We start from the raw sequence: 25,627 nt of genomic DNA, 5'->3' as shown, positions 1-25,627 counted from the left end.
AGCGTATACTGTGGCACAAGCCACCCAGCCACCCAATGGAGATCGACGGCGAGCAGACAAAGATCAACATCAACAAGCTTTACCGCCAACAGGGCCAAGACAAATAGTTCCCGGCCAAGAAAGATAGACTCGCCAAGACTCAGATAGCCTCAACCACATGTTGACAAAGTCTGTATCCAGGGCCCTGCCAGAGTTAGGAAGGGGCCCAAGGGTTTTCTGATGTGTAATGGTATTGAAAGAAAAATGGTATTATTGGTAACGGCGGATCCCGATTGAACGTCCGCCGCTTCTAGAAGGGCTCCAATCAGGCGACGATGGTGGTGTGTACAAACAAGGGTGCAGTGGTCTGCCCAAGTACCTCAGTAAGTACCCTACCAAGGCAGGCGGGCTCGCTCGCCTTGCATATCGCTGCCTGCCTTGGCCTGTACTGCAGCAGCTGCTGTGCCGTACACGACCCCAACCGGGGTATGGCGGGAATGCGACTAACCCGTCTGGGTATTGAAAGGAGGAAGTGTGACCACGAGAGTGGAGTGATCTGACCAGGCCTAGACCTCATCCCACAACAGAAGCCGCCGCTGCCTGCACGAGGATGGAAACTCCGCCCAATCCCTTTTTTGACCAACTCCGCCATCCGCCCGCGTGCAGTTGGTTATCTACTGATATCGTTGTCGCATGGCATGCGACTGGGAAGAAAGTTGCCCCTGGGTTAGGTGACTTCCGCAAGCACCCGGTATCTATTCCGCGTGAGAGCCTGGTAATTACGAGCTAAGATGCAGCCCACAACCCGGATATAAGAGCCGGGAGTAAATGCGTGGTCCGTTGACCTCTTTCAGGGGTCGGGTTGCCCTTGATTGGTGCGCAATCCGGGAGGATTCTCCCGCGCCTCGGGAGGAAGCGTTGGTCGGTAGCTAGCTGATAGAACACCAATGATTACCCGAGCCAAGCAATGCGGCTTGCACTTAGAGCCGCACTTAATCAGAATTGCCGGCGACATCAGCTTCACTCATCTCCGGAGCCGTCCCAAGGCCCGAAGCATACTCAGATCAGATTCATTACAACAACACATCTCGAATTCCGAGATAGGTCAAGTAAAAACTTCTGGGGGCAAGGGTTGGGCATGACTTGTCACAAGGTAGTACGAGGTTCACTTTGCTGCAGGGACAGTGCCGATCTGCTTGTACCCCTTAACCCCTGAAGGTTAAGTTGCAGTTACATCTGCCCACTCACACACCTTACAAGTAGGTTGTACTGTCAAAGAAGAGAGGGGACGGAGCACCCAGTCACATGGCCCACTTCATATAGTCACCAGTTGTCCGGCAATGCACCTGGACCCACCAAGTCATTCGCAGGGCAGCCATCATGAGGAACTGGTGTTCGAACACGGGGTTGGGGTTCTACTGTAGTTGGGGGTTCAACGGCGCCAAGCACGCCGTTCAGCTCGGACGAGTTAGGCTCGTTATGAACGGCGCGTTCGGTGGAGAAAGGGGTAGCGGCTGCGAGGTGCGCCATCATACAGGAGGCAGGAACGTCGGGCAGTAGCGTCAGGCTGCAGTGAGGCGGCCTATCGGAGTCTGGATCCTCGCCAGCTGAGAAAAGCGTTGAGGCCTTCTCACCGCGCAAGCGGCGAGGGCAGCTGGGCCGGCTCGGCGTGCTGCTGGAGAATACCGAGAAGAGCACGGCGCTGGGAGGACAGAGGCGCACGGCGACGGTGAGCGTGGTAGTGTCGGGCTCCTCCCCGGTCGCCTGCCTCTTGCTCTGCCCCAAGCTCGAGGCCTTGACGGTCGAGTACGACACGAAACCCATTCGACCGTCGTTGCCAGCGAGGCACATTGCCTGGTCGAAATCGCGCAGCGACACACCCCTTGGGCATCCTCGAAGGATCGGCGGCTGAACGGCAGATGTCAAGTCCCTCACGAACCAGTCCGAGCGTTACCCGGCCACCAGGTTGATGTAGATCTCACCCTCGCGCGAGACGATCGCATGCTTTATTGACTGCCGCCGCAGCAGCAGAGGGCTCGTCGTCGACGTCATGCGCGAGGACAACGACGACGAGGGCGCCCGCCTTAGTTGCAACTGTACGGATCCGGGCCTATGCAGGACCGAGTTGTCGCGCGCGCTGGACACAGTGAAGGCCTCCGCTCGGCAGGACCGCGGGCGCAAGGGTTCGCGGGATTTGATCGTAGGCGCGCAGGGCGGGCTCGATACCCAACGGCAGTACCTGCATATCAGGGCGGGTTGACAACGCCAGCGATGGTCGTGGAGCGTAGCTAATGCCGGGGCGCGGAAATGCAGAAGCGCCTCTGCATCGGACTTATGGGGAAGTTGGACATCATCGTGCGTGCCATGCGTTTCTGAAAATCGGCGAGCGGTGTAATTTTGATGTGATCTGTTACATCATCTTGTTCCACCAGGCGCCCTCTTCACCGTCCCCAAATTTGGGACGTTGAGTTTGGGCAAGAAATATGTTTGGATGTTCTTATGTAAAATCCAATCTTCTGGTTTTCCACACTGGAGAGAAACCAGCACGGAACCCGGCACTAACAGGTTAATAAGTCGCATTTTTTGCGTCTTGCGGCCTTGGCAGGTGGTTCTCTCAATTTTGTTGACTGAATCGGCTCAACGCGACCGTTGTGGTACGTAGACTTCCGTGAATTCATCTCGTAACGGCAAGTGGAGTGTGCATGTTCCCCCTTTATGTGTTCACGGCTTGAATAAAATGAACGAAGGCCAGTCCCACCACCACAGGCAGTACCACAAATAGGAGGCAGGCCAGATCTCTTCCGGATCTCAAAATCTGGAAAGCTTGCGCCACTCGAAGCCGCTTGCTGTGAGATGGTACTGGACTGGACCGGACTGGACTGTGTGCGTGTGGGTGAAGACCAGCAGGTCGCAAGTAAAGGTTCACAATGTAACGAGCACGCGATCGTGGTCGTGATGGTTTGTTTTGGGGCAAATGAATGGGTTGGTAAAATTACCGGCGGAAAGTTTGTCAGTTGGCTTGTGCATCTCTGGGGTCGCTTGCATAACCACAAGCAAGATCCAGGAGATGAGTAATAATGCTGGATAACAATGCAAGCTTGCCCCAGCGTACAGGTGAGCGTCCTCCGCACGACCTACTCCGTACTGTCCACACGTCCACACGAGTTTGCTGCGTGTGGAGCAGTCAGGCAGTAAGCCCGGGGAGCAGAAGCGACGGGGAGCTAAATGACTGGGGGCGGAGTGTGCCCCTTCACATGCCCGCCTTCTGTGCAATAGTGACCGAGCTATGGATGTTCTAGAAAACAAGGGGCTTCGGTCAGCTATTGGCAACGGGCAGCAAAGATCATACGGCAATGGTGCGTGTGGTTACCAGCTACTCGGACGATATGGCCTCCCCGAGGTTGCTGTCTCATGCACAACGGTCACGAGGGCCGCAGAAGGGGGGTGGTCGGGAAAAGTCGATGGGAATCGAGAACGCCATGCAGGGCACCGGGTTTAGACATGATCGTACGTCCGGAGAATGGACCGCCATTTCGGCGGTCCGATGGGTGTCGCGTAACATTGATCTCAGCGCCGCGGTTCTGGCCGTTGGGTATGCATGAAGGGAGAGATGCCGCCCGCTTGCCCGCTGTTTCCAGGTCGCGTGATGGCATAGAGTTTGAAAGCGACGATGTCTGGTGTCAAGGTGAGTGGTAAGATGCGTCTCTCCGTACAGTATGCTCTATCTCCGGCGTGACAGCGACACAACTTCGGGATAACCTCAGCGGTCCGAAGCCATACATAGATGCTACGCTGGATTGTTTCATGCAGCGAATAGCAGACGGCCAGATCACCCAGCGGGCGTCCCCCCAAAGAAGTTATTCTGGGGTGAGGTTGAGGAGAGGTGGGTGGTGGGTAGGCGTCCTGCACACCTTCCTCGTTGCATTCCGAGCTCGAAACAACAAGTTTGGGGAAAATCTGGCCGATTACGAACGGAGCCGTCGTGGAGCACCTGGAGGTGAATGGACAGATACAGTACATGTACAAAACCAGTGGAAGCGAATGGCAGCTCCGCAAATCTGGAGACGATCAATGTACCATCAATTCCAATCATTTTATTTGGGGCGGGATACAGTACTTGCATTGGACCATTTCATTTGAGATTGATCAAACGAGTGCGCGCAGTCACCACATTAGGGATCGATCAGCTATGCACACTTTGGATGCACACTCGGCACACTGCACACACTTGGCACGCGAGGCGCGCCCCTCGGAACGGGCAACGGGCTCATCGTGCCAGATGAAACTGCGCCTTCTTCGCCGCTCGGGGCCAAACGGCTTAGTAAGGCAGGGCTCATGGAGGCGTGCCTTGGATCTTGTTGATCTGACTGATCCTGATGTAAACGAATCGCAGGTTTCGACAGTTTGGGATTGACGGGTAATGACGTCAAGGCGTGGGTTTGCGAAGTAAAACTCAGTTTTTTATGCAAGCTGCAAGGAAAGGCGCTGGTTGTCGGGCCTCGTGCGAAAAGTCGCTCGCAAAAAGTGTGATGAGCAGAGGGAAGGAGAAAAAAGTTTCTGGCAGGAGAGCCGCATCAGCCCCATAACAGGACCGACCTCGGTTTTTGCTCGGCGGCTAGCCTCATTCTGGACACCAGCAGTACCTGCCAACATCCACTGCATCGGTCAAACCCTCTCCAAATGCCGCCGAAATTGTCGTACGTGCTCATGCCTCGAATGGCAATGGCTCCTGTATCTCGATTGACTGAGGATAAACGGGACGAGCCACTTGACGATGCCTTCGAACAGAGATCAACCAGACAAAAGAGCTGCAACCCGAAACCTCAGATACTTTAGATATGCCGTCATCAGGCCCAGTTAGGGCCCCCAGTTGCCGGTGCAGGCCGTTGCCACTATCGCTGCCAAGAAAGGCAATACCGGTCGCCGGTTGCCGGTGGGGACCCTCTGTGACGACGCTTTTACAGAAATCCGGACACTCCGGCTAGGCCGCTGACTCTCGCTGTCGCCCGCCTGTTACGCCCAGAAGCCGCCTGATCGTAGGCCTACGATCGCACGACATAACAACCCAGGCCCCATAAATCGCGGTGGGTCCCAAGAGTTTCCGATGTCTCCCTTTTTCCTCCAGACCTGCTCAGACTTGCTCAGGCCCGCGGTACCTGGGACTGTACACTGTGGACATGGCGAACCACACCCTCAACGGAGATTTACCCTGGGGCTCGGCGCTCCTCCTCGCGAGTCGCGTGGGGTGAACGCGGGTCTCACCATGGAAATTGCGGGTGTAGACGGAAACCTGCTCGCGATGTGAAAACTTCCAGAGTCTTTCGACCTCGCCTGGCCAGGTCTGCCCGACTCCTCGGGAGGTACCATGGGGGAACGAATAGTAGGTTTTGTGGGGTGACCACTTCTCCCACGATTTCTTTATATATCCCCAAACTCCTCCTTCTCCAGGAAGCTCTTTTCCCATCAGCTCTATCCACCTCAGTGGCTTTGATACTTCAGCTTCCAGAGCTTTACACATCGAAAGTCAAGACAACGATGCCGTTCCTCAAGAAAAACGCCAGTCATGGCGAAAAGGCCCCCCGTCGCCGGGCCCAGCACTGGCGCCAGCAACCCGGCCGCCTCCCAGAAGGTCACCTTCATTGCCGTCTTCCTGGGTGTAGTCGCCAGTATCGGTGGCTTCATGTTCGGATATGTCAGGTACGCATTCACCAGTTCAACCCCAACAGCATCCCCAGACAACAACAAGCGAGTCATAGACTAATACAGATGGCTACAGTGGTCAGATTTCCGGTTTCTTCCAAATGCACGACTTCGGTCGCCGATTCGGTGAATACCAGACCGAAGGAGACGACGCCGGTAAATACACATTCAGCGCCGCTCGCCAGGGTACTATCACGGGTCTCCTGCCAGTCGGCTGCATGATCGGTGCCTTGATCGCCGGAAAGATTGCCGACTCCCTGGGCCGTCGCCTTGCCATCTCCCTTTCCGCTCTGTGGTCGTGTGTCGGTATTATTATCGAAATCGCCTCCCAGGATGCTTGGTACCAGTTCGCTATCGGTCGTCTCGTGACCGGTATGTCGATTGGTTCTCTCAGTGTCGTCGTCCCCATGTACCAGTCCGAGTCTTCCCCGGCCATCATTCGTGGTGTCCTGGTCTCGACCTACCAGCTGTTCATCACCCTCGGTATCTGGACCTCTAACATGGTCAACTGGGGCACCCACAAGAACCTCGACAACGAGGGCAGCGCCGCCTGGAGAATCACCAACGCCCTCGGTTTCGCCTGGGCCCTCGTCCTTGGTGTCGGTATCCTGTTCCTGCCCGAGTCTCCCCGCTTTGCCTACCGCAACGGTAGAGAGAAAGAGGCCCGTGCTACCATCGCCCGCCTTGGCGGTGTCGCTCCTGACGACAAGTCTGTCAACGACCAGATCACCCAAATTCGTGTCAAGCTCGAGGAGGAGAAGGCTGGCGCTGATACTAAGTGGTACGAGGCCTTCACTGGTCCCCGCATGGCCTACCGTACCGTCGTCGGTGTTGTTCTTCAGGCCGGTCAGCAACTTACTGGCGCCAACTTCTTCTTCTACTACGGAGTAACCATCTTCTCCGCTACTGGTCTTAAGGACCCCTATGTCACCCAGATCATCCTCGGTACCGTCAACGTCATTTGCACCATCTTCGGTCTCTGGGTCATTCAGAACTGTGGTCGCCGCCCTGCTCTGATGGTTGGCGCCGCCTGGATGGCCATCTGCTTCTTCATCTACGCTTTCGTCGGTCAATTCGTCTTGGACCCCATTACTCCCTCCAACACCCCCGAGGCTGGCGCTGTCCTTATCGTCTTCTCTTGCCTTGCCATCGCTGCCTTCGCCATCACCTGGGGACCTCTGGTCTGGGCCGTCGTCGCCGAGCTGTACCCTGCCAAGTACCGTGCTCCTTGCATGGCTCTTGCCACCATGAGCAACTGGTTCTGGAACTTCAGTAAGCTACCCTCTCCTCACAATATAGCCCGCTGAACTTTTACTAATTCTGCGATTTTCAGTGATCTCTTTCTTCACCCGATTCATCACCGACAAGATCGACTACTGGTACGGTCTTGTCTTTGCCGGATGCTGTGTTGCTCTGGTCATCTTCGTCTTCTTCTTCGTGATTGAGACCAAGGACCGCAGCTTGGAGGAGATTGACACCATGCACATCCTCCGCGTCAACCCCATTGGATCTTCCAAGTGGGACGGCAGCAAGGCCCCCGAGGGTGTCAAGGGCTCTGCTCACGAGGAGAGCGGCCACAACTCTGGTGCCGAGACTCAACACACTGAGATCTAAGCCCACCCCCCAACACACATTCAAATATGATACCCTGAAGAAAAGAAACATACAAAAACCATGTATATATAAAGCATATGGCGTGGAGTTTGGGAGGGAAGGAGCATTCTGTCGAGGGAAGAATCAAAAGAAAGCCTTGGGTAGTTCAGTTAGCATAGCGAGCGTTCAGGTGTTGTAATATCCGGTCAATTGAAGCCGACTCTTCTTATATATGTTTTCTCTCTCCGTCATTGAATGATGCTAACTAGTGCCGGCTTGGTCGGACCACGCTACCTGTACACGTACACTTATTGATGGGCATTGCATTGCATTGGTATCTGCCGTGAATAGGCAGAGTCCATCATGGAAAATGTGGATATATTTCAGGCCAGCGCAACCCTATCCACCAATGCAATGCGTCAAGCAAGGTGAGACGTGTCGTGCGATAACGAACTGATGCACGGATATCGCATGAGATTAGAGGTGGCGGTGCGACCCAACCGAAGATGATATGCTCATCACGCCTGATATAGCCTGAGATTTGCTGCTGTCTCGTACGGGACGCGCAGCAGTCCTCAATATGCGCATGCACGATTGGTATATTACCTTCCCTGCCTGCCGGCTCACCTCGTACGTGTAACAATATACATTGGCGGTGTTGTGGATCCCAACATTTCCTACGGGACGCAGACCACTCACTCCCTGCGTTGCGGTGTTGTGAGCTGACGAGTAGGTGCGACTCTAGTTTTCAGTATTTGGATCGTTGGTGTTCTTTGGCTATGGGGTGACAAACCGGGTTTGGTTCTGACTCTACTATTCCGAGTCTTATGCCAAAGATGGAGGAGCAAGTCTTAAGCTCATCATCAGACTACATGCCCATTTCCGCTTGATCCTGATCACTTAGATCGTGCTTGCTGGCTACGCACGTCGATACCAACCCAATCCCCAAGGAAATAAGTGACACAATGAGCAATTTGACGAGAGAGGGATGGGCAGATACTCAAGGCCTAACTACATAAGCTGCTATGAACCGAGTATGCCTGACTGATCATACTGCATCGTTTTGGTACAGTGGTGCAGTGACAAGACTGAGATATTGTGGAGAAGGGTTATTGCGCGAGGAAAGGACCTTGAACTATGCACTTCATATCATAACTTACTAAGGTACGAAGGACTGAACTTCGAACATGCTAAGTATGGTGCAGAGGTGCATTTTTGAAATCACAACATAGAGAAATGTGTACAAAAACATTGACGCACATAATCAATGGGCCGGTTGATGGGAGAGATCAAAATAAGCAGTTTGTCGTCAACGTGAACCGAGCAAGAAGCTGGTTTGGGGATCAGCAGCTGGAGTATTGGGGATTCGGGGGTGGGTGCATCACGTGTACAGGCGTCCTGAGCGCGTTGGCCAGTGCCTTGGTGGGACAGAAGGGCTCCCCACTTTTGGTAGCTCCAACGTCATCCAAAGGTCCTCAATTCACCAGTTCTTACGCGACGCGACCAACAGCGCGCGCAACAAGAGGACCAGCAAGAGTACCGTCGCCATGTGGCTACTGGAGAACGAAGGCGAGGCTTTCGAAGGTACGGATCATCTATCTGTTGCGGACATGTCTTGGTTGTACGAACGCACGTAGCTGACTCGCTGCAGGTAAGCGACTCTGGCTTAGGCCAGGCAAACGCTACCTTTTTGGCCGCACCGTCGCAGAACGTAAGGAAATATGCAAACCCATCAAACATATAGGCCTCTGCTAACGACCGGGAAGCCGGACAGCTTGCGATCAAGGGCCCGAAAGCCAACACGGTATCGAGGAAACATGTCACCATTCAAGTTGATCCTGTCAAGCAGGGCGACTCGGTAAGCTGCCCTCTTCAATCGCTGATCCTGTAGCAACTTCCGCTAAGATGCCTGTCTCGGCTTCAGCAATCCCTACTCAGTCGCTCCAAGGTCACCGTCGAGGATCTCGGCTCCAAATTAGGTACCACGATCAACGAACACAAGATCAAGGGCGAAACGTATGTCATCAACCAAGACAGTAGCACTCTGCAAATGGGGAGCTTCCCCAACAAGTTCAAGATCACCTGGTTCCCGGTCGTCTTGAGCTATTCGTTTACGAAGAAACAACTACAAGACGACCCCCTCGGCAAGCTGCGCCAGAACCTGGAGCAGCTCGACATCAAGTTCATTTCCGAGTACGACGTCCGACAAACCACCCACGTTGTGTCGAGAAAGCGCAATACGTCAAAGGGGCTACAGGCACTCATTAACGGCCGGCATGTTGTCGATTATACGTTCCCCGACGCTATTGTCGCCGCCGCGACCCCTGAGCGATCGGATGATGGCGTGGATAGGAGCATCTTGGAGACCGATTTTCAGGGCAACTGGCCTGAGGCTATGCAGCATTTGCCTCCGGCCGGCAACGAACCGACTTCCAGACCTGCCCAGGCATTTGCGCCAAACTCGGCTAGAGCAGAGCTGTTTGAGGGCTACACATTCCTCTTCTACGACCGAGGCCAGTACGACAGCTTGCTTGGCCCTATAACCAATGGCAAAGGCAAGGCTCTGTATGAAGAAGTAATTCTACACGAAACATCACCCGACGATTTCGTTCGTCGAGTTAGGGGTCTTGCAGGCGAAAAGGGGGCAGGGGTCAATGGCAACGAGGGCAGAGGCGCACTGGTCGTCAAATTCCTACCACAGACTCCGGAAAACGAGGACATACAGCAATGGTACTCCGAATTCCAGGCAGCTGTTGCTGTGGATTTGGATTATCGCATGATTGACCAGAAAGAGTTTCTCGATGCTATTTTAGGAAGCGATGCCAGTGTCCTGAGGCGTGCCCCTGAGGTAGTTGCGCGGAAGCCAATCCAACCACCACAGCAGCCAGCCGCGCAAAGTCGGCCGACTTCCCAAGTCCCTACGGATGGCGAAGCTGAAGGATCTGGCTCCGGCTCACAGCCGAGCATGACACGCAGACGACCTGTTCGATCGGTTACCAGCCGCTTCAAAGGCTTCGTCAGAGATGACTCCAGTGATGACGAGATGCAGGACAGCGTCGTTGATAATACACCATCATCCGTTCCCGCATCAGTTCCCGTGCCTGCCAGTGCTGCGGAATCACAGGGTGGTCTATTTGTTTCGCAAGAGGTGGAAAGTGATGCGCCAGAGGAGCCGGCTCCAATGCCACTGCGCTCTCAGCGGAAGCGACCAGCGCCCAGTGTGGACTTGATGGAAGAGTTCGCGCCAGGCGCCGCGCTGTTGAAGCGCCGGCGTATAGAGGCCGGCGAGGATCCTGCCCCACGGCCAGCGCAAAGCGCGAAAACTACGACTGAGCGGCCTGCGGTGAAGAGCAAAGCAAGAGGTGCCAAGAAAAACCAGGAGATTGACATCCTTGAACTGGCAAATAAGCACCGCGAAGAAGAGGACGCACGCGCAGCTGCCGAGCGAGCAGAATTGAAGTTGGCGCCCGAAGATGTGGACCTGGCGGAGATCCGTCGCCTACAGATAGGGGAGCCCATGGAGCTTCGGCAAGCAGCACCACTTGTGCGATCGAGAGACCAGGACATTGCGGACGGGCGATGGGACCCCAGATGGAACGGGCTGAGGAACTACAAGAGGTTCCAACCCAAAGGCGCTGTTGGCGCTGCCCGACCTCCGCAACGAATCATTGTCGGGTGTGACGAGGTGAAGGCCAAGACAGCTGGCATCGGCGACAGCTACTGGCTCGAAGACAACGACACGCAAAGGCGCAGGGAAAAGGAGAAGCGAAGTCAGAACAGCAATATGAACACGATGACCACATTCAGAGAGTCCCAGAGCACAAGGCGCAACAACACGATTAGCCCTACACCACCCCCACTAGGGCGTTCAGGGGTAGCAAACGCTGAAGCCGAAGCCGCTGATGGTATGATGGAGGATGATGAAGACGATGATATCGTCTTTTCCGCATCGACGCGGAGTAGAAGCACGAGAGGCGCGGCAACGCAGAAGACGAGCTCCGACCAACAATCGCAGCGGTCTCAGCGGACTACGCAGTCCTCGTTACGCACATCGACGAAGCGGCCAGCGGCTGCGCCCCCTCCAAAAGAGCAGCCGGCCAAGCGGTCGAAAACGATTGCCATCCCGGCTAGTGACGAGGATGACGAGAGCGAGGACGAGCTGCGGTTCCGGTTCAGGAAGCGATAATTCATTTACTGGGTGCCATCCCATGGAGTGGCGAACAAACAACTCTGCCTGTAGAAAAACTAGATTGCCTATGGGTATCTATGCGTCTATCATATCGCGGTAGCTTCCTATTCCGGATCAACAATGCCATGCTAATACCAATACCAATACCAATGCCGATGCTCATGCCGATGCTCATGCTCATGCTCCTTCTATAACCAAGACTCCAAATGCAGATTTCGCGCTATATGTGCTCCAGAGACAACTCATAGCTACCTGGGGTCTGAGGCCCCTGATTTGCAACATATGTCTAGCATTGACGACGAGGATGAGCAACCCCCACGATCACCGGACTCTGATAGCCAGATGGCCAGTTGAGGCCCAAAGGCTCCCGAGTACCTACAATCCTGCGTTGTACACGCGATAGCCATTTGCGAGACTTCTGTAGTGGCCTTGTGCCACGCGTATGCGTTATCCCGCAAGGGGCCGGCCAATCCACTACAGTCGCTCAGGCACACACGCACACGCAGGCTTGTGTGGCCGCGTCTTGCCCATGCCTCTTCGCGTCTCTGCCTCTCGAGCTCAGTCCATGTCGTCCATGTCGGACTTCTTTTCCTCGCCCTCCTCGACGAGCATGCCGATCATGCAGCTGGCCAGCATGCCCTCGTAGTTGACCCAGGGGTGGATCTCGCCGAAGAGGCGCGTGCCGTCGCGGCCGGCGCAGCGCAGCAGCTCGGGGCCGCCGCCCGGGTGGAAGGCGACGTAGGGCGTGATGTTGTAGACGCGGCCGCCGAGGGCGGTCCAGGCGTCCTTGCCGCGGCGGCCCGTCATGGTCTTGAGCTGGCTGGGGGTCACCTTGAGGTAGGGGGTGCCGGCCGGCAGGTTGCGCAGGTCCGAGGTGGGCGACTGGGCGAGGCGCGCCCAGTCCAGCGGGGAGTGGCCCGGCTCCAGCATCACTTTGCGCGAGGGCTTCGCGGGCACGCTGCTGTGCGTCGGCGGCGGCGCGAGGGTCGAGGTCCCCGGCTGCCGCGCGGCGCGGGCGAAGCTGTTGGGGGCTGCGAGGTTGGCGTTGCGCGAGGTCGCGGCGGGGTTCAGGTTGTTGAGCGTCGGCGGGCGCGGGGGCGGCGGCATCATGGCGGAGGCGGAAGTCGCGGGCGTGGAGAAGGAGGGGTCTGGGATCACGGGCGCCGAGAAGGTCGGCGGCGCGGGCGGTGGCATGGCGGCGGCGTTGCTGCGCGCTACGGCGGCGGCCGAGGCGGGAGGTGCGACGAGCTTCGGGGTGGAGGAGTTCGACCCGGGCGACGACGAGAGCGAGAAGGAAGGGACGCTGCTGTCGGGCGAAGGCTTCGCGGCGGCTGCTTTCGGCGTCGTCTGGGAAGAGGGCGGCTCCTCGACCGTGGGCGGCGCCAGTGTGCCGGAAGCGCCATCGTCGGCAGAGGTGGTGGTGATGGTCACTGGTGACTTCACTGCCTCACCACCTTCCTGTTCTTGACCCGCGCGGGGCGCGTCATGATCTCGCGGGGGCTGATCGATCTGTGGAGGAGGACGGGGCGAGGAGGAGGGCCAGAGGGTAGCGAGCCACCTCTGGAGAAACGGAGGCCGGCTGAATACGACCCAGACGACGGATGCCAGAACGAGAGATAGACCAACGAGAGCCATTGTCGCCGTTGCAGTGCGGTGGTGCGCGTGGTGGGCGTGGGTTCTTTTCCTTCCCAGATCCGGATGCTGCAGGCAGGCCCAGTCCAAGTTCAGTAACGTCGATAACCGAAGGAATTATGCATGGGGGGTTTGGTGGCAGGCAGGCTTGCAAGGCCTGTGATAGGATTGTCAGCAATTGGTCTCCCCACCTCGAATGATTGCGACCAGCGGAAGTCGGTAGCTGCGAGTAGCGCCATTCGCCAGGTGCAGGGTTAGGCCTGGGAATAGTGCTTGTTCGCTGTACATAAACCGTAATCAGGGCTGATGAATTTACATCTGATATCAATGCCAGACGTGCATGAACCTGCACTAACATTTGTACATCTCGAGAAGTAACTGGGCAAGCAGGCAGGCAGTGAACCAGCCAGTCAACATGTTTGTCGAACCACCCCTCAAACGACCTTTTTGACGAACAACGAATGAGCAAACACTTCCAATTGACCCCATCAACCCGGTTTCTACGGGCGCCAGCATGTCGGGTTCCTTACGAGATGCAAGTGCACAAAGGGCGAAATTGCTCAGCAGAGTTCGCGATAGATACGCTTGAAGATTTCGGGCCGGGCCTATAATCCCAACTTCCTATGGCCCCCCAACCCCAAAGTGAGAATGGCACGAGTACCATCCGATATTAAGACCCGAGAACCTGCAGGCGAATGCGCTAAGCGTCGTAGGCGATCATTTCCCCCCATTTGATCACTCACTCCCGCATTTTCGTTCCCTGTGTTGGTGCTGGGATTTCCTACCCAGACTGCGGGGGAGACAGCCAGCACAAAATGATATATGAAATACGCATGAATAAACAAATCTCGCAGCGCCAGCGAAAATGACCGGACTGCGGTTTTGGCGGTGACTAAAAATAAGACATGGGCATAACGGCCATCCGGAATTGCGTGCTGTTTGGGATTGGGTTGTTTACATGGAGAAACACTGTCTTGGAATCCAATCCTACATGTCCAACAGAGCGATACTTACCCTTACCTACCTTTTACATCAATACCTAGATCCATTATCAATTCTTGCAGTTTTTGAAGCCATCTTTTGACTCCAATCCCTCCTGATCGTACAGGCCATACATACCCAGCCGTTAATTCTAATCCTACTTATTAATTTCGGGTCATGTCAATCTCAGTGACAGGCCGCCTTGCCAGATTCAGGGACTGCCCCCGCTAAGCTTAAGCCCGGAAACCCTTTTGGAGAGCGACCGAGCAAGTCCACCTGCAACATTGATTGATTGCTTTCCTCGCTACAAAACCGGAAGTACTTTACCACCAACTTTACTACTGGTTTGTACCTCTTTTGGGTTTTGGTTTGGCCTTGAGAGTTGAGACGACTTCGACTCGACTCGACTCGCCGGCCAGCCGGGCAGGAAGATGCGCGCCCTTAACCCAAACGTCTCCAAACTCACGACCGTAAAGGAAGACGACAACAACAATAGGCTCACCCAACCCAAACTGCGGACCGTCAGCAGCAGGAGAAGCATAATCCCCTCGACCGCTTCCTCCTCTGCCCGCTCCTCGTCGGCTCCCACCGCCACCAGTGCAGCCGCGGCCTCTTCGACTTTGACGTCCAAGCCCCGCCCATCGTCGCGCCAATCTGCCGTCTCCAGCTCGACGGTCACGGCCACAAACAACAACAACACTACTAGTAGGAAGCCTGGCGCCCTAAAACAACAACCCCCATCCTCCTCCGACTCCCAACGTCCCCAGCGAACTTCGGCATCTACTGCTACCTCGCGACCTCCTGTAATCACCACCACCGTTACCAGAAATCCTCGTCTCGCAGCCGCAGCAGCCGCATCATCGAGAACAGCCGCTCCCCGACCTGCGCCCCTGAATCTCAACTCGGCTCCATCGAGGTCCTCCGCACCGGAGCGCAGCCCAGCTGTCGTCCTCTCGCCCGCCTCGACCACCTCCAACAGCTCTCGCACCTCGACTTCTTCGCATGCTACCACGACATCGGCGCTGAGATCGAGAGATCAACATGCTCCACAAATGACTCAACATTCTTCCATATCAAAACCAGGAAGGATGCCCCTCGACCCGAACGTCGGGCACCAATACCAATGGCACCGCACGCATGCCCACCCTCAGTGCTGGTACCGCCCGGGCATCGAATGTTGGCAGAGTGCCCCTGACGCCCAAGATCGCCTCCAAGGCTCCCTCGACGGCGTCGGTGCCTGCCAAAACCCGCACACCGCTCGCGCGCACGCAGCCGCGTCCTCCGATTGCCGGCTCCGTCGCCAATGGGCTCTCAGCCCGAACAACTACTACACAGGCAGAGGAGGAGGGTCCCTCTCTTCTCAGCAGCAATATTACACCGAGATCCGGGAAGAGGCAGAGTCGGGTAAACAGCGCGAGTACTACTCCCAATGGTACACCGAACCCTGAACGGAGCGCCGACGGGTGGGATCATGACGGGCGGTCTGGCGTGGGTGCACCATCCTCGCCTTTGCGTGGCGAATACCCCAAAAGATCATCCGTCACGTTCAGCTCCATACCAAACGAGGCGAAGGCGCAACTGCGGCAAGATGACCCCGACGCCAAGTTCTTCTACGCCAGTGATGCGAAAGGCTCCAAGCACCACCAGCAAGCTGCCCCTGTAGCAAGGCCGGTATTGGCTAAAGCCCCGACCTTCTTTCATGCCAATGGCAGTGCCGTTGACAATAACAACAACAATAAGGCAAACCAGCCGCCTGGATCACCTGCCATGACACATACTTCGTCGCAGGATAGTCTGTCCGGCAAGTTTATGTATGCCAATGGCTTGCCCGAGCTTCCCAAAAGTCACCCTGGCAGTTCATCTCGGCCTGGCTCAGTGATCTCCACGACCTCAAGGACTGCACCTACAAGTAGGCCTAGACCAGGCTCGCAGGAGATCTCTGCAAACCAACGACCGATGTCTCCCATCAGGTCTGTCCAGCAACCTTCCTCGGCACCGTCCAGGAATAACAACCTCGCCTCCTCGGCGAATAACCGGCCACAGGCGGCTTCGCCACCAGTTCTTGGACCCTCTCCGGCAATGCTACGCCGGTCAAGTACCGTTACATCTCGTAAAAGCCATTCGCGCTCCAGCAGCATGGTGTCGGGGAGCTTGGTTACGGGAGAACCATCGAGGCACTCATGGATCTCATCTGGGCCAGCATCGCCTTCAATTGATGCTGCTTTGAACCCTCCCCCGTTGACGTTAGCCTCCATAATACAGGCCGCCGAGGATTTGGGCGACGACCCCGACGAAACGTTGTCTACGGTAGATGACGATCAGTCAGAGACGCACTCGGGTGTCCAGAGCCCTACCAAATCCACACACGAGGCGGAGCCCGTGAGTGACCTCGTTGCCAATGCCCGGCGTGAGCGCAAGGTACAAGACCTTCAAATCACCAATGCCTCTCTGGAAGCCATCAACCGTACCTTGGAACGGGAGCTTCGAAAACAAACTGCCGAACTGCGTCGGTTCAAGCGGCTGTCTCGCGCTGGACGACTGTCCCTGATGCCAGTTGCTGATTCCACCCATGCTCCTTCTGAGACAGGGTCGGCGAACGGCGGCGATGATCAGGAAGTGCTCTCTGATCTGAGCGAGGGTGAAGAGCCTGGAGACGGACCGGAAGAGGGCGACTCTTTAACGGATGACGACGACACGGCTTCCGATGATGGTGATCTGAGCGCCAGTATGTTGGAAGAGAAGGACGAAAAATACGGGAGAAAGGATGAAAAGCGTCTCCAACTCGACCTTACCAAGCATCAGCAACTCTTGATCGACTCCCAAAAGATCAACCAAAGCATAAAGCGATGTATGGACTGGACCGAAGAGTTGATCAAGGAGGGCAAGAAAGCGCTAGAGTACAGCGTGCGTCCCTATGAGGTCGAGATCCCAGGCCCCCGTGTGCTTGCTCCGGACGCGGACGAAGACGAAGACGAAGACACCACGCAAACTAGCATCAGCTTTGACTTTGATCCCGATGATACGATCAACCTCGAAGAGGAAGCCACGGGCCCCAATGCTCCCATAACCCCGAGGTTAGCAGGATGGAACCCAGAAACCAATCCCATGGAGCGCGCCTAAAGGACCAGACTTTCCAACGGGTGGCAGTTGGTTGGAAACATCCGCACGGCTCTGGAAGCTCTACGAAGCCACTTCTATCGAGCGCGTTTATGTTTCTCTTTTCCCTTTTTCACGTTTGGACATGATTCGGTCGGCATATCGGTCAGCATATCAGCATATGGCGGCGACCCTGGCGTTCTACTTTGCATTCAGTGTTGCCGTCATCGATAAGGCACACACTATAGTTTTTCCGTTCTTTGAGCTCTACTCTTCTTTGTCGCGTTATGTATCAGCAACTGGATACCCCTCATCTAGAAAAGATGGGACGGAAATGCGTTTTCTGTTTTTATGCATACATACATAGGCCAGCCAACGGACAAGCCTCCGGCGACCAACCTCGGCACACGCAAAGCAAACAAGCGAGCAGCACAACATCACATACACACACATACAAACAACCATGATCGAAATCAATTACTTTGGCATATAGCTACTATTTCTTAGTGTTTAGATACCCCCTCCCCTTTTTTACGGTGCCCCGTCCGAAAGACGCGGTGGTTGCAAGGCTGGTTCAAAGAGAAGCAAATGAGGATTACAAGAGATCTCAGCATAGAGCAGGGCCTGGGTCGTGCGTCAGGGGGCGAGCGGGGGCGTGGACGACGATGAAGACGAAGGACCCTGCCAAGCCGCAAGGCGATCATCAAGAGATACGAATCGGAGTAGACAGTATATACTACTAGACTCTCAGCTTGACGAAAGACGTATATATCTACTACTAGCTTTACTCGCCTCTACCGTTTACATAACTTCGATACACTGCTCCAATAAACCTTTTCGACTGTACATGTGTTTTTCGAAGTCCACGACTAGTTAAGTGAATATCTTCGAGGCGGCTATAAAATTCAACCGCCAAAATTTGAACGGATCAACAATTGTTAGCCGAGCTATGTCTGTTGCACAATTGAGATTCATCAGTAATACATAGATCAAACTGAAACTGTCGCAAGCTCCATTATTGGGCACTGATTAAAAAAATTGTCGGTGAGGGCCGAGAAGAGGATCCCGACCATACTTTTAGGCTGGTCGAGAACCGAACCGACCAAAGATGAAAGGGGGCCTCCCAAATCCAAATCGCCAAAAAAGGGGATCCCGAGACTGACCCGTCGCCCACCCTGATTTCGGGCCCTCAATTTCCCAACTCACCGCAACCAAAACCCGACGAATATGAGCACCGCTAGCGGCGCTTTCTTTCAGCAACAGCAACAGCTGTTAAGGGTTTCGGTCTTGTGGTTTAGTGGTATAATTCTCGCTTAGGGTTCACCCTGATGCTATCATGCGAGAGGTCCCGGGTTCGATCCCCGGCAAGACCCTTTCTTTTGCATTTTTCGTCGGTTGCATTGTTGATTCTTTTTGCTGTGGTGGATAGGTACAATATGTTTTACTGAGGAAGGCTCAATGTAGGCACCTGCCTGCGCTGGAGGTGATCACCTCTCTTTTGGGATCTTTTGTCCGAACAGTGGGTCCGCAGTTTTGGTCTGACATTGCAATCGCATCGTCTACCGGTATTCAGTCTGCCAAGATGTTTTTGCTTATGATTGGGGCAATATGAGTACAGAGCAGCTGATGGGAGCGTAAGCAGTAGGTGTCTGTTCTGCTGATGTGTCATTTCTCATCCTTCAAATTCGTATTCTCAACATCAGCAACGCTGGACCATCAATCCGTACCGAAAGTACAAGATGCGTCTGATCGCTGTTGACTCATTCCTCGTCAAGGACTTCATCGGCGATGATACTCCACCCTACGCTATTCTCTCCCACACCTGGGGCCCCGGAGAGGTGACGTTGCAAGATATGCACGTTGAGTTCGGGGGAGGCGACGAGGACGCGCATGACCCGAACACCACACCAAGGGCCAGAGCTTCGACCAAAGAAGGATTCCGCAAAATCAGGTATACGTGCGAGCAAGCAGCCAAAGACGGCCTGGAGTGGGCATGGGTGGACACTTGCTGCATCGACAAGACCAGCTCCGCGGAATTGAGCGAAGCCATCAACTCAATGTATCGATGGTATAACCAAGCTCAGGCGTGCTACGCCTACCTGACCGACGTGACGCTGGACCGCGATAGCGATAAAGTAGCATGTCAGCCGATCAGAAGCAACTCACAGGTGACAGGCGCAGCAACGCTTGAAGAAGCCGTCGCGAGTTCACGATGGCTGACACGGGGTTTCACTCTCCAGGAGTTGCTCGCGCCTAGCGACATTGTCTTCTACAACGTCCACTGGACTAGGATAGGCACGCGGAATCGGGAGTTGCGCAGGACATTGGCCGACGCGACCGGCATCGATTACGATTGTTTAGGATCAGGCGACCATGCCAGGTTGGCAAACTACAGCATTGCCACGCGCATGTCTTGGGCGTCTCATCGATCTTGCACAAGGACCGAGGATGTCGCTTATTGCCTGATGGGTATCTTCGACATCAACATGCCCATGCTCTATGGTGAAGGGAAGAGGGCCTTTTTTCGACTCCAGGAAGAAATTCTGAAAGAGACTGAAGACCACTCCCTGTTTGCCTGGGCCGTCCCAGAAGACAGTGACCGCGCTTGGTGCCTAGTCAGTGCCTTGGCGGAATCACCCTCAGACTTTGCTGGATCTGGTAACGTCAAATGCCCGAGAAGATCGTCCAGAGGCATTTCCGCCCTGGATAAGCTGGGGCTGTCGATTGAACTGGGCGAAGCAGACCCGCCTTCCAAACTGGAGGCATATCACAAGCATTTTGAGCATTATGGGCTAAAATACTTCACACTCGGCTGCTCAATTGATGACCCCAATGATGTATTAACGTCACGAGTCATAATACCACTGTTTTCTACAACGACAGGAGGCGACGTTGACCACAGCACAAAAACGCCCATTTTCTGTCGATTTTCGGTGCCCAGGATTGAGTCTGGACGAGAAAATTCTCTGGGGCAAGGGCAACGAGTTTACATCCGCAAGAACCTCTCGCCACAAGACCGCAATATCTTTCGCCATGGTAGTATCACTTTTCGTGGATTACGGCCAAACCAGTGCAGTTTGGGTATGGTTGACACCGAAGACGAAAGCGACTACTTTGCGACTTTCAGGAGATCTTATGACACTGCTGGAATTGTTCACATTGTGAAGGATGTTAGATTGACCGACGCGGTGAAGTGGAAACCGGTCCAGTTCATAGACCGGTGGCGAAACTACTTCACCCTGGCTATCGGTTTGGGGCCAGACACGCTTCATTTTTATATACAGCGTATAGAGATCCATCTGAACCGACCCAAAAACATCGAAATGCCTCAAAGTCCATCAGCGACTTGTAAAAACTATTGGGGCAAGCAAGGTCGGTTGGCGTTTGATGAGTTCATCCTTAACAAATATTTGTATAGGGCAGAGATATTCCACGATGACTTCAGCTTGTCGCATCATCGCGGTGACGGGAATTTGCATCTGTTGGTCAAATTCTCGCTGGTCAAAAACCTGATGACCATTCCGCAACCGGAACCTCCTTCACAGGACCCGGTGGCTCATGGGCGACGGAAGTCAGTCTTCAAAAAGTTCCTCGGTGGCAAATAGATAATGAAGTTCACTTGGCTCGAAAGCCAGGCCACAAGTGTTGCGCGAGAATCCCGATATCATCGCCCACTCCGTAATCAAAAGCAACACACTTTACCTTCCTGGGGCAAGACTATTAGTGAAGATACTGTTCCCAACAAAGTAAGCCTTACTGTATATGCTAGGGCTTATCCAGTTGCTGGTAATGGTGTATGTAATTAAGTTGATAAGCACCTTGCGTGATACAGTGAATAATTTCATTAAGTGGCTTACCAATCGTCCGTGGAAAATATTGTAGTAATCGTCGATTTTTCGCAACTAGGGGGCTAGCGGCTAGTCTATCGCGGAATGGAATGCCAGCCTTGATATAGATACGACTTGTTCCATATACAGGGGTGTCCGGGAAGGGACTGGGCAGATACTCATTTTGTGATGATTGTATACGTATGTCTCAGTAACTCCTTTCTCCCTTGTTGGGGATTGTGTCTGCAGTACTGCGCTAACCCCGATACGTGAGACCCTCTATGTCCAGACAGAGACCCGGTGGGAGCCACACCACCTGTGCCCCTGAGACACCACCGCGGACATAGTCCCATTCTCGGTTGCCATTCTGGACGACGTCACGCTCTTGAATGTCCTGTCCGTGGCGGTCCAGCCACCACTTGCTGCCCTTCACGACCTGGAACCCCAGTGCCTTGTCGGTGTAGAACCGCACGCCCCGCGCCTCGCCGGCCGTCGATACGGGTACGCCCTCCGCGGCGCCCTGCTCGAGCCCCCAACGCACGAGCAGCGTCCCGATCCCCCGGCCCTGGTAGGCGGTGTGCACGGCTAGCCCCTGCAGGGAGTAACGCGGAAGCGACTGGATGGGACTGATGTGGGATAGATGTTCTCGCACTCGGGCGATGGCGTCGGCCCGGGCTTTGTCGGGCTCTATTGATGGCAGTAGCTCACTGTAGTCTTGGTTTTCCTCTGCATCTAGTATCAGGGGCTCCGAGATCTTCAGGCGTTGTAGTTGATCCGGATCATCCGGGTCCGGCGCCCGGCGCACCCAACTGCTGAAGCCCACGACATTGCTATCGAGGAGGGCGATCCGCGTCAGGCTGGTGGGGTCTTGTAGGAGTCCCCGGACCCAGGCCCGGTGCGCCGGGGCGAGTAGTTCGGGGTGATCCAATAGGCCTGGGTATTGGTACAGTGTAGCGTCGTCGGGCGCCGAGACGAGCAGGTCGACTATCGACGGTATGTCGCCTGCCTGGGCTGAGCGGACCTTGAGGGCAGACGGTGGTGATTCAGGCATGATGAGGCTGACTGTTGTTGTGATTAGGACCTATCTGGGACGACGAGTAAACCCCGTTCAAATTCACACATGTTAGATGACTCATTGCACATGACTTGAGCAGGTGTGGTGCACAGGTTACGTTAGCGGGCACCGTAAGCGGGAGGATGCTGCATTGCGCCATTCCTCATCTGGCCAGGGAGCCGAATGCGCGGTGGACTTGTTTAACGGCGTCAGATTCAACTGCAAGCCCAGTGCAGCTTATCAAGCATATGAAGGAAACAATATTGCGGATTATCGTATAGTGTTTCAGTTGAAAGAAACCATTAGTTGTCAATGAGGTAAGTATGTAGTCTACTAGTGGCATGTGGCTATGTGGGACTGATTTTAAGGGGTACTTATGGGTGATTTGAGCTGATTTCATACCGGGCTTAGAGGAGACCAAATTCTGCTGTTTGTGTGATTTCCGGTCAAGTGTAGAGTCCTGCTTACTGAGCCTTCGCCTTACTGTCCTCGGCATCAGACCCTTGGATCGCTGCGTTCTGATCCACGATTTTACGCAGCCGGTCCAGCCCAAACATGTTCCAGCAGACATAGTCCACGACCCATTCCCCAGTAAACAGCGTCGTCCACCACAAAAGACTAGCCATGCCCCCGAACCAGAACCAATCCGGCCGCCCCAGCCAAGCCCGCATGAACCAGGGGACCTCGCGCGCCAGCGCCCGGCCGACCAGCGCCGCCGCGAACGCCTCGGTGCTGACGGAGGCCTGCGTCTGGCTGAAGACGAGCCGCTTCTCGAAGACGTCGCGGATGGGCTGGTAGACGGAGCGCTCGGGCAGGGAGCGGTGCCCGCGGCTGGCGATGTTGGACTTGACGGTGCCGGCCATGCAGACCATGACGCCGACGCCGAAGGGCGCCAGCTCCTGGCGCAGCGTGCGGCTGTAGCTGGCGACGGCGCCCTTGCTGGCGCAGTAGGCGCTGCCGAAGACGTAGGGCGTCGCGGCCGCCAGCGAGGCGACGTTGACGACGAGGCCCCGGGCCGCGATCAGCTGGTCGCCGAAGGCGGAGACCATGGCCATGACGCCGAAGACGTTGGTCTCGAAGGTCTGGCGGACGTCGTCCATGTCGAGGTCCAGGGCGGGGTGCGTGTGCGTGCGGCCGCTAATGTGCCCAAGAACAGATTAGAGACAAGTAGGCAGGTGAGTAAGCAGAGGGCCTCGAAACGTACGCATTGTTGACCAGGATGTCCAGTCGTCCTCCGGTGAGTTCTTCCACGGCTTCATGACAGGAAGCTATGCTTTCGGCGCTGGTGACGTCTAGCGGGAGGGTTTTCATGCCCTGCAGGGCCAAGTCCTTGAGGACGTCGACATTGCGGGCCGTCGCGATGACGCGGAGGCCTGTGGGGTGCCAGGTCGGGATGGTAAGCGTCGTCTCCTTACGAATTGGCCAAAAAGGGATGGCTAACCTCGTCTTTGGAACTCGAGGCAGAGTGCGTGGCCAATGCCACCCGGCGTACAACTTTGATGCGATGTTAATCCTCGCTGGGAATATGACATAGCCAGGCAGACTCACCCGGTAATAAGCACCGTCTTCGGCTGGGGGTGGAGATCCGCCATCTCAACGGTAGGTAGTAGTAGCTGGTTATGTTATGGTTGCGGGATTGCCGGTGTTTAGATTGAACTGACATGCGCCAATTTCCCACTAGGGGCCTACCTTGTTAGCAGGACATGCATAAGCCCTTACGAAGGAATGAATGGGGATGCACGGCGCATCAATCGCTCTTTCCACCACTTGTGCGAGCAGTGAACGTTCGATTAGAAACGGGGCTTCCTTCTGATGCCACAACCGAGGAAGCGGAACAGCCGTATGCCCGTACCGCAAAGCGTTTCTCCACTTTTAACCGGCATCCCGACGTCTCCTCGAAAGTTGGCATAGTCATGGCCAGGACAGAGCCGTGTAAGTTGAATTCAAAAAAAACAAGCCGAAGGCGCTGGTAGCTGCCGTGGGCCGTGTACCACCTGTCTCGTATTTCCCCAGAAATCGGTGCCCTACATGTACCCAAGGTGCTCGCCAGGTCCGAGATGGCACCACCCAGCTTATCCTGGACCTTGGTATCGGTTTAGCCAAGTATAACCATTTCTAATCATCGAGAAGCCAGACTCAGCATCTCTTGCACCATGGAGTTGGCCTTGGTCAGCTTATCTGCCAGCTCTGTCCGACCAGTCGGGTCCCTGCATGACGCGTGTAAGCAGATAGCAGGCAAGGTCACCCCACCCTTCCTGCCATCCGAGGAGTTACATGAGTCTGTAAGATCAACAGCCTTCTAAGGTGAAAGCTTCGACCTAACCACACACATTCTCATCAAGAGGCGTAAAAAGTCGTACCGAAGCTGACTATATCCAAAGAGGACTAGGTTGTATAATCCAAGCCACTTGAGCAAAGGGCACCACACCAAGTGAGACAGACCGGACTACGGTCAAGCTAGGGCGACAACAAGTTCCCTCCGTTTCAGCTTATGTACGAAGTACGGAACACATAGAAATCAACAGACCACCCCATCGAAAGTCCCAAACATCAAGGAATGAAAACATCATTCGTGTCCACCGCGCCCGCATTAGTATGATTAGCCCCACCCGGAATATAAACCCTCCCCTCCACGGCCGCCGCCCCCGTCCCGTGCCGCGGATGCGCCATGGGCGGCAGCACCTCCCAGCTGTCCGCCATAGTATCGTAAACCTCGACACTATCGTACACCCCCTCCGGCCGCTCATCCGTGATGGCCCCCTCGCCCCCAAACGTGTAGATAAGCCTCCCCACGGCCGCGGTCGACAGGCCACCGCGCGGCGTGGGCATCGCGCCCGCCCGCAGCGCCCACCCCTGGTTGTCGGCGTCTGCCAGCAGGTCCAGCGCGAAGACGGTCCCGCGCACCTCGGTCGACGAGTTGAGACGCCCGCCCACGACGTAGAAGACGTCGTCGACGACGGCGCCGCCCACGTGGTCGCGCGGCTCCGGGAGGTCGGGCAGCGTCTTCCATGTGCTCGAGGTCGTGTTGAAGGCTGAGACGAAGGCGACGGTCGGCTGCGGCACGCCGTCGGCGGCAACTTGGCCCGTCAGCCCGCCCGCGATCAGCACCGTGTCGCGCCAGACGCCCACTGCGGAGGCGCCGCGCCAGGTGCTGGCCTCCGGTAAAGGGGGCAGCGGGGACCAGGTGTCGGTCTCGGGGGTGTAGACGTAGTTGATGGGGACTTCGTTGGTCCAGTTGGTGCCCGTGCCCGTCACGTTTAGGACTCCCGTTAGGGCGCCGAGGAGGTAGAGTTTGCCGTTCAGGGAGGCGACGTTGGCGTGGTTGATGGGGATGGGGAGGTCGGCGATGCGGCGCCACTCGTCTTTGGAAATCGAGTAGGCCTGCGCAATGGGCAGAGACGGGAGGGCTTGGAGGGTGGGGTCCAGGGTGGTGATGCCGCCGAGGATGTAGACGTCCTCGCCCACAGCTACGACGCCATGTTCTTGGCGGGGCTCGATGGCGATGGGGCTCAGTGACTCCCAAGATGGAGTCGCTAGGACTAAAGTGAGCAGGAGTATGGGTTGCATCGCGTAAGC

General features: G+C 55.6%; 10 protein-coding genes across 10 annotated transcripts; 5 read left to right on the top strand and 5 right to left on the bottom strand.

Moving 5' to 3' along the window:
* Positions 1 to 1,302: 1,302 nt before the first annotated feature.
* PG985_011921 (uncharacterized protein) lies at positions 1,303 to 1,830 on the bottom strand (the record flags this gene model as incomplete). Its single annotated transcript, XM_066831688.1, has 1 exon — positions 1,303 to 1,830. The coding sequence occupies one exon, from the start codon at positions 1,828 to 1,830 to the stop codon at positions 1,303 to 1,305; it is 528 nt and encodes a 175-aa protein (XP_066679738.1).
* Positions 1,831 to 2,029: 199 nt separating this feature from the next.
* Positions 2,030 to 2,239, top strand: PG985_011920 (uncharacterized protein; the record flags this gene model as incomplete). Its single annotated transcript, XM_066831687.1, has 1 exon — positions 2,030 to 2,239. The coding sequence occupies one exon, from the start codon at positions 2,030 to 2,032 to the stop codon at positions 2,237 to 2,239; it is 210 nt and encodes a 69-aa protein (XP_066679737.1).
* Positions 2,240 to 5,344: 3,105 nt separating this feature from the next.
* On the top strand, positions 5,345 to 7,293 carry PG985_011919 (uncharacterized protein; the record flags this gene model as incomplete). Its single annotated transcript, XM_066831686.1, has 4 exons — positions 5,345 to 5,359; positions 5,486 to 5,676; positions 5,756 to 6,951; positions 7,013 to 7,293. The coding sequence occupies 4 exons, from the start codon at positions 5,345 to 5,347 to the stop codon at positions 7,291 to 7,293; spliced, it is 1,683 nt and encodes a 560-aa protein (XP_066679736.1).
* Positions 7,294 to 8,819: 1,526 nt separating this feature from the next.
* Positions 8,820 to 11,458, top strand: PG985_011918 (campothecin resistance conferring; the record flags this gene model as incomplete). Its single annotated transcript, XM_066831685.1, has 4 exons — positions 8,820 to 8,856; positions 8,943 to 8,983; positions 9,017 to 9,130; positions 9,164 to 11,458. The coding sequence occupies 4 exons, from the start codon at positions 8,820 to 8,822 to the stop codon at positions 11,456 to 11,458; spliced, it is 2,487 nt and encodes an 828-aa protein (XP_066679735.1).
* A 561-nt stretch (positions 11,459 to 12,019) lies between these two features.
* On the bottom strand, positions 12,020 to 13,096 carry PG985_011917 (Cytochrome b5 reductase 4; the record flags this gene model as incomplete). Its single annotated transcript, XM_066831684.1, has 1 exon — positions 12,020 to 13,096. One exon carries the CDS (start codon positions 13,094 to 13,096, stop codon positions 12,020 to 12,022), a length of 1,077 nt encoding a protein of 358 aa, XP_066679734.1.
* Positions 13,097 to 14,505: 1,409 nt separating this feature from the next.
* Positions 14,506 to 17,194, top strand: PG985_011916 (uncharacterized protein; the record flags this gene model as incomplete). The annotated part of the gene is made up of 2 exons (XM_066831683.1): positions 14,506 to 15,303; positions 15,347 to 17,194. The coding sequence occupies 2 exons, from the start codon at positions 14,506 to 14,508 to the stop codon at positions 17,192 to 17,194; spliced, it is 2,646 nt and encodes an 881-aa protein (XP_066679733.1).
* A 1,715-nt stretch (positions 17,195 to 18,909) lies between these two features.
* Positions 18,910 to 19,880, top strand: PG985_011915 (HET-domain-containing protein; the record flags this gene model as incomplete). Its single annotated transcript, XM_066831682.1, has 3 exons — positions 18,910 to 19,305; positions 19,411 to 19,785; positions 19,848 to 19,880. 3 exons carry the CDS (start codon positions 18,910 to 18,912, stop codon positions 19,878 to 19,880), a joined length of 804 nt encoding a protein of 267 aa, XP_066679732.1.
* Positions 19,881 to 21,253: 1,373 nt separating this feature from the next.
* Positions 21,254 to 22,048, bottom strand: PG985_011914 (uncharacterized protein; the record flags this gene model as incomplete). The annotated part of the gene is made up of 1 exon (XM_066831681.1): positions 21,254 to 22,048. One exon carries the CDS (start codon positions 22,046 to 22,048, stop codon positions 21,254 to 21,256), a length of 795 nt encoding a protein of 264 aa, XP_066679731.1.
* Positions 22,049 to 22,515: 467 nt separating this feature from the next.
* PG985_011913 (1-acylglycerone phosphate reductase) lies at positions 22,516 to 23,643 on the bottom strand (the record flags this gene model as incomplete). The annotated part of the gene is made up of 4 exons (XM_066831680.1): positions 22,516 to 23,188; positions 23,256 to 23,424; positions 23,493 to 23,545; positions 23,600 to 23,643. 4 exons carry the CDS (start codon positions 23,641 to 23,643, stop codon positions 22,516 to 22,518), a joined length of 939 nt encoding a protein of 312 aa, XP_066679730.1.
* Positions 23,644 to 24,601: 958 nt separating this feature from the next.
* Positions 24,602 to 25,618, bottom strand: PG985_011912 (uncharacterized protein; the record flags this gene model as incomplete). The annotated part of the gene is made up of 1 exon (XM_066831679.1): positions 24,602 to 25,618. The coding sequence occupies one exon, from the start codon at positions 25,616 to 25,618 to the stop codon at positions 24,602 to 24,604; it is 1,017 nt and encodes a 338-aa protein (XP_066679729.1).
* Positions 25,619 to 25,627: the final 9 nt, after the last annotated feature.

Source organism: Apiospora marii (genome assembly GCF_038362585.1).
Source record: "Apiospora marii strain CBS 49790 chromosome Unknown utg000009l_segment0_segment0, whole genome shotgun sequence".
NCBI lineage: Eukaryota > Fungi > Ascomycota > Sordariomycetes > Amphisphaeriales > Apiosporaceae > Apiospora > Apiospora marii.
Note: the sequence above shows the minus strand (reverse complement) of the source record. Positions and strands in the feature narration are given on the sequence as shown.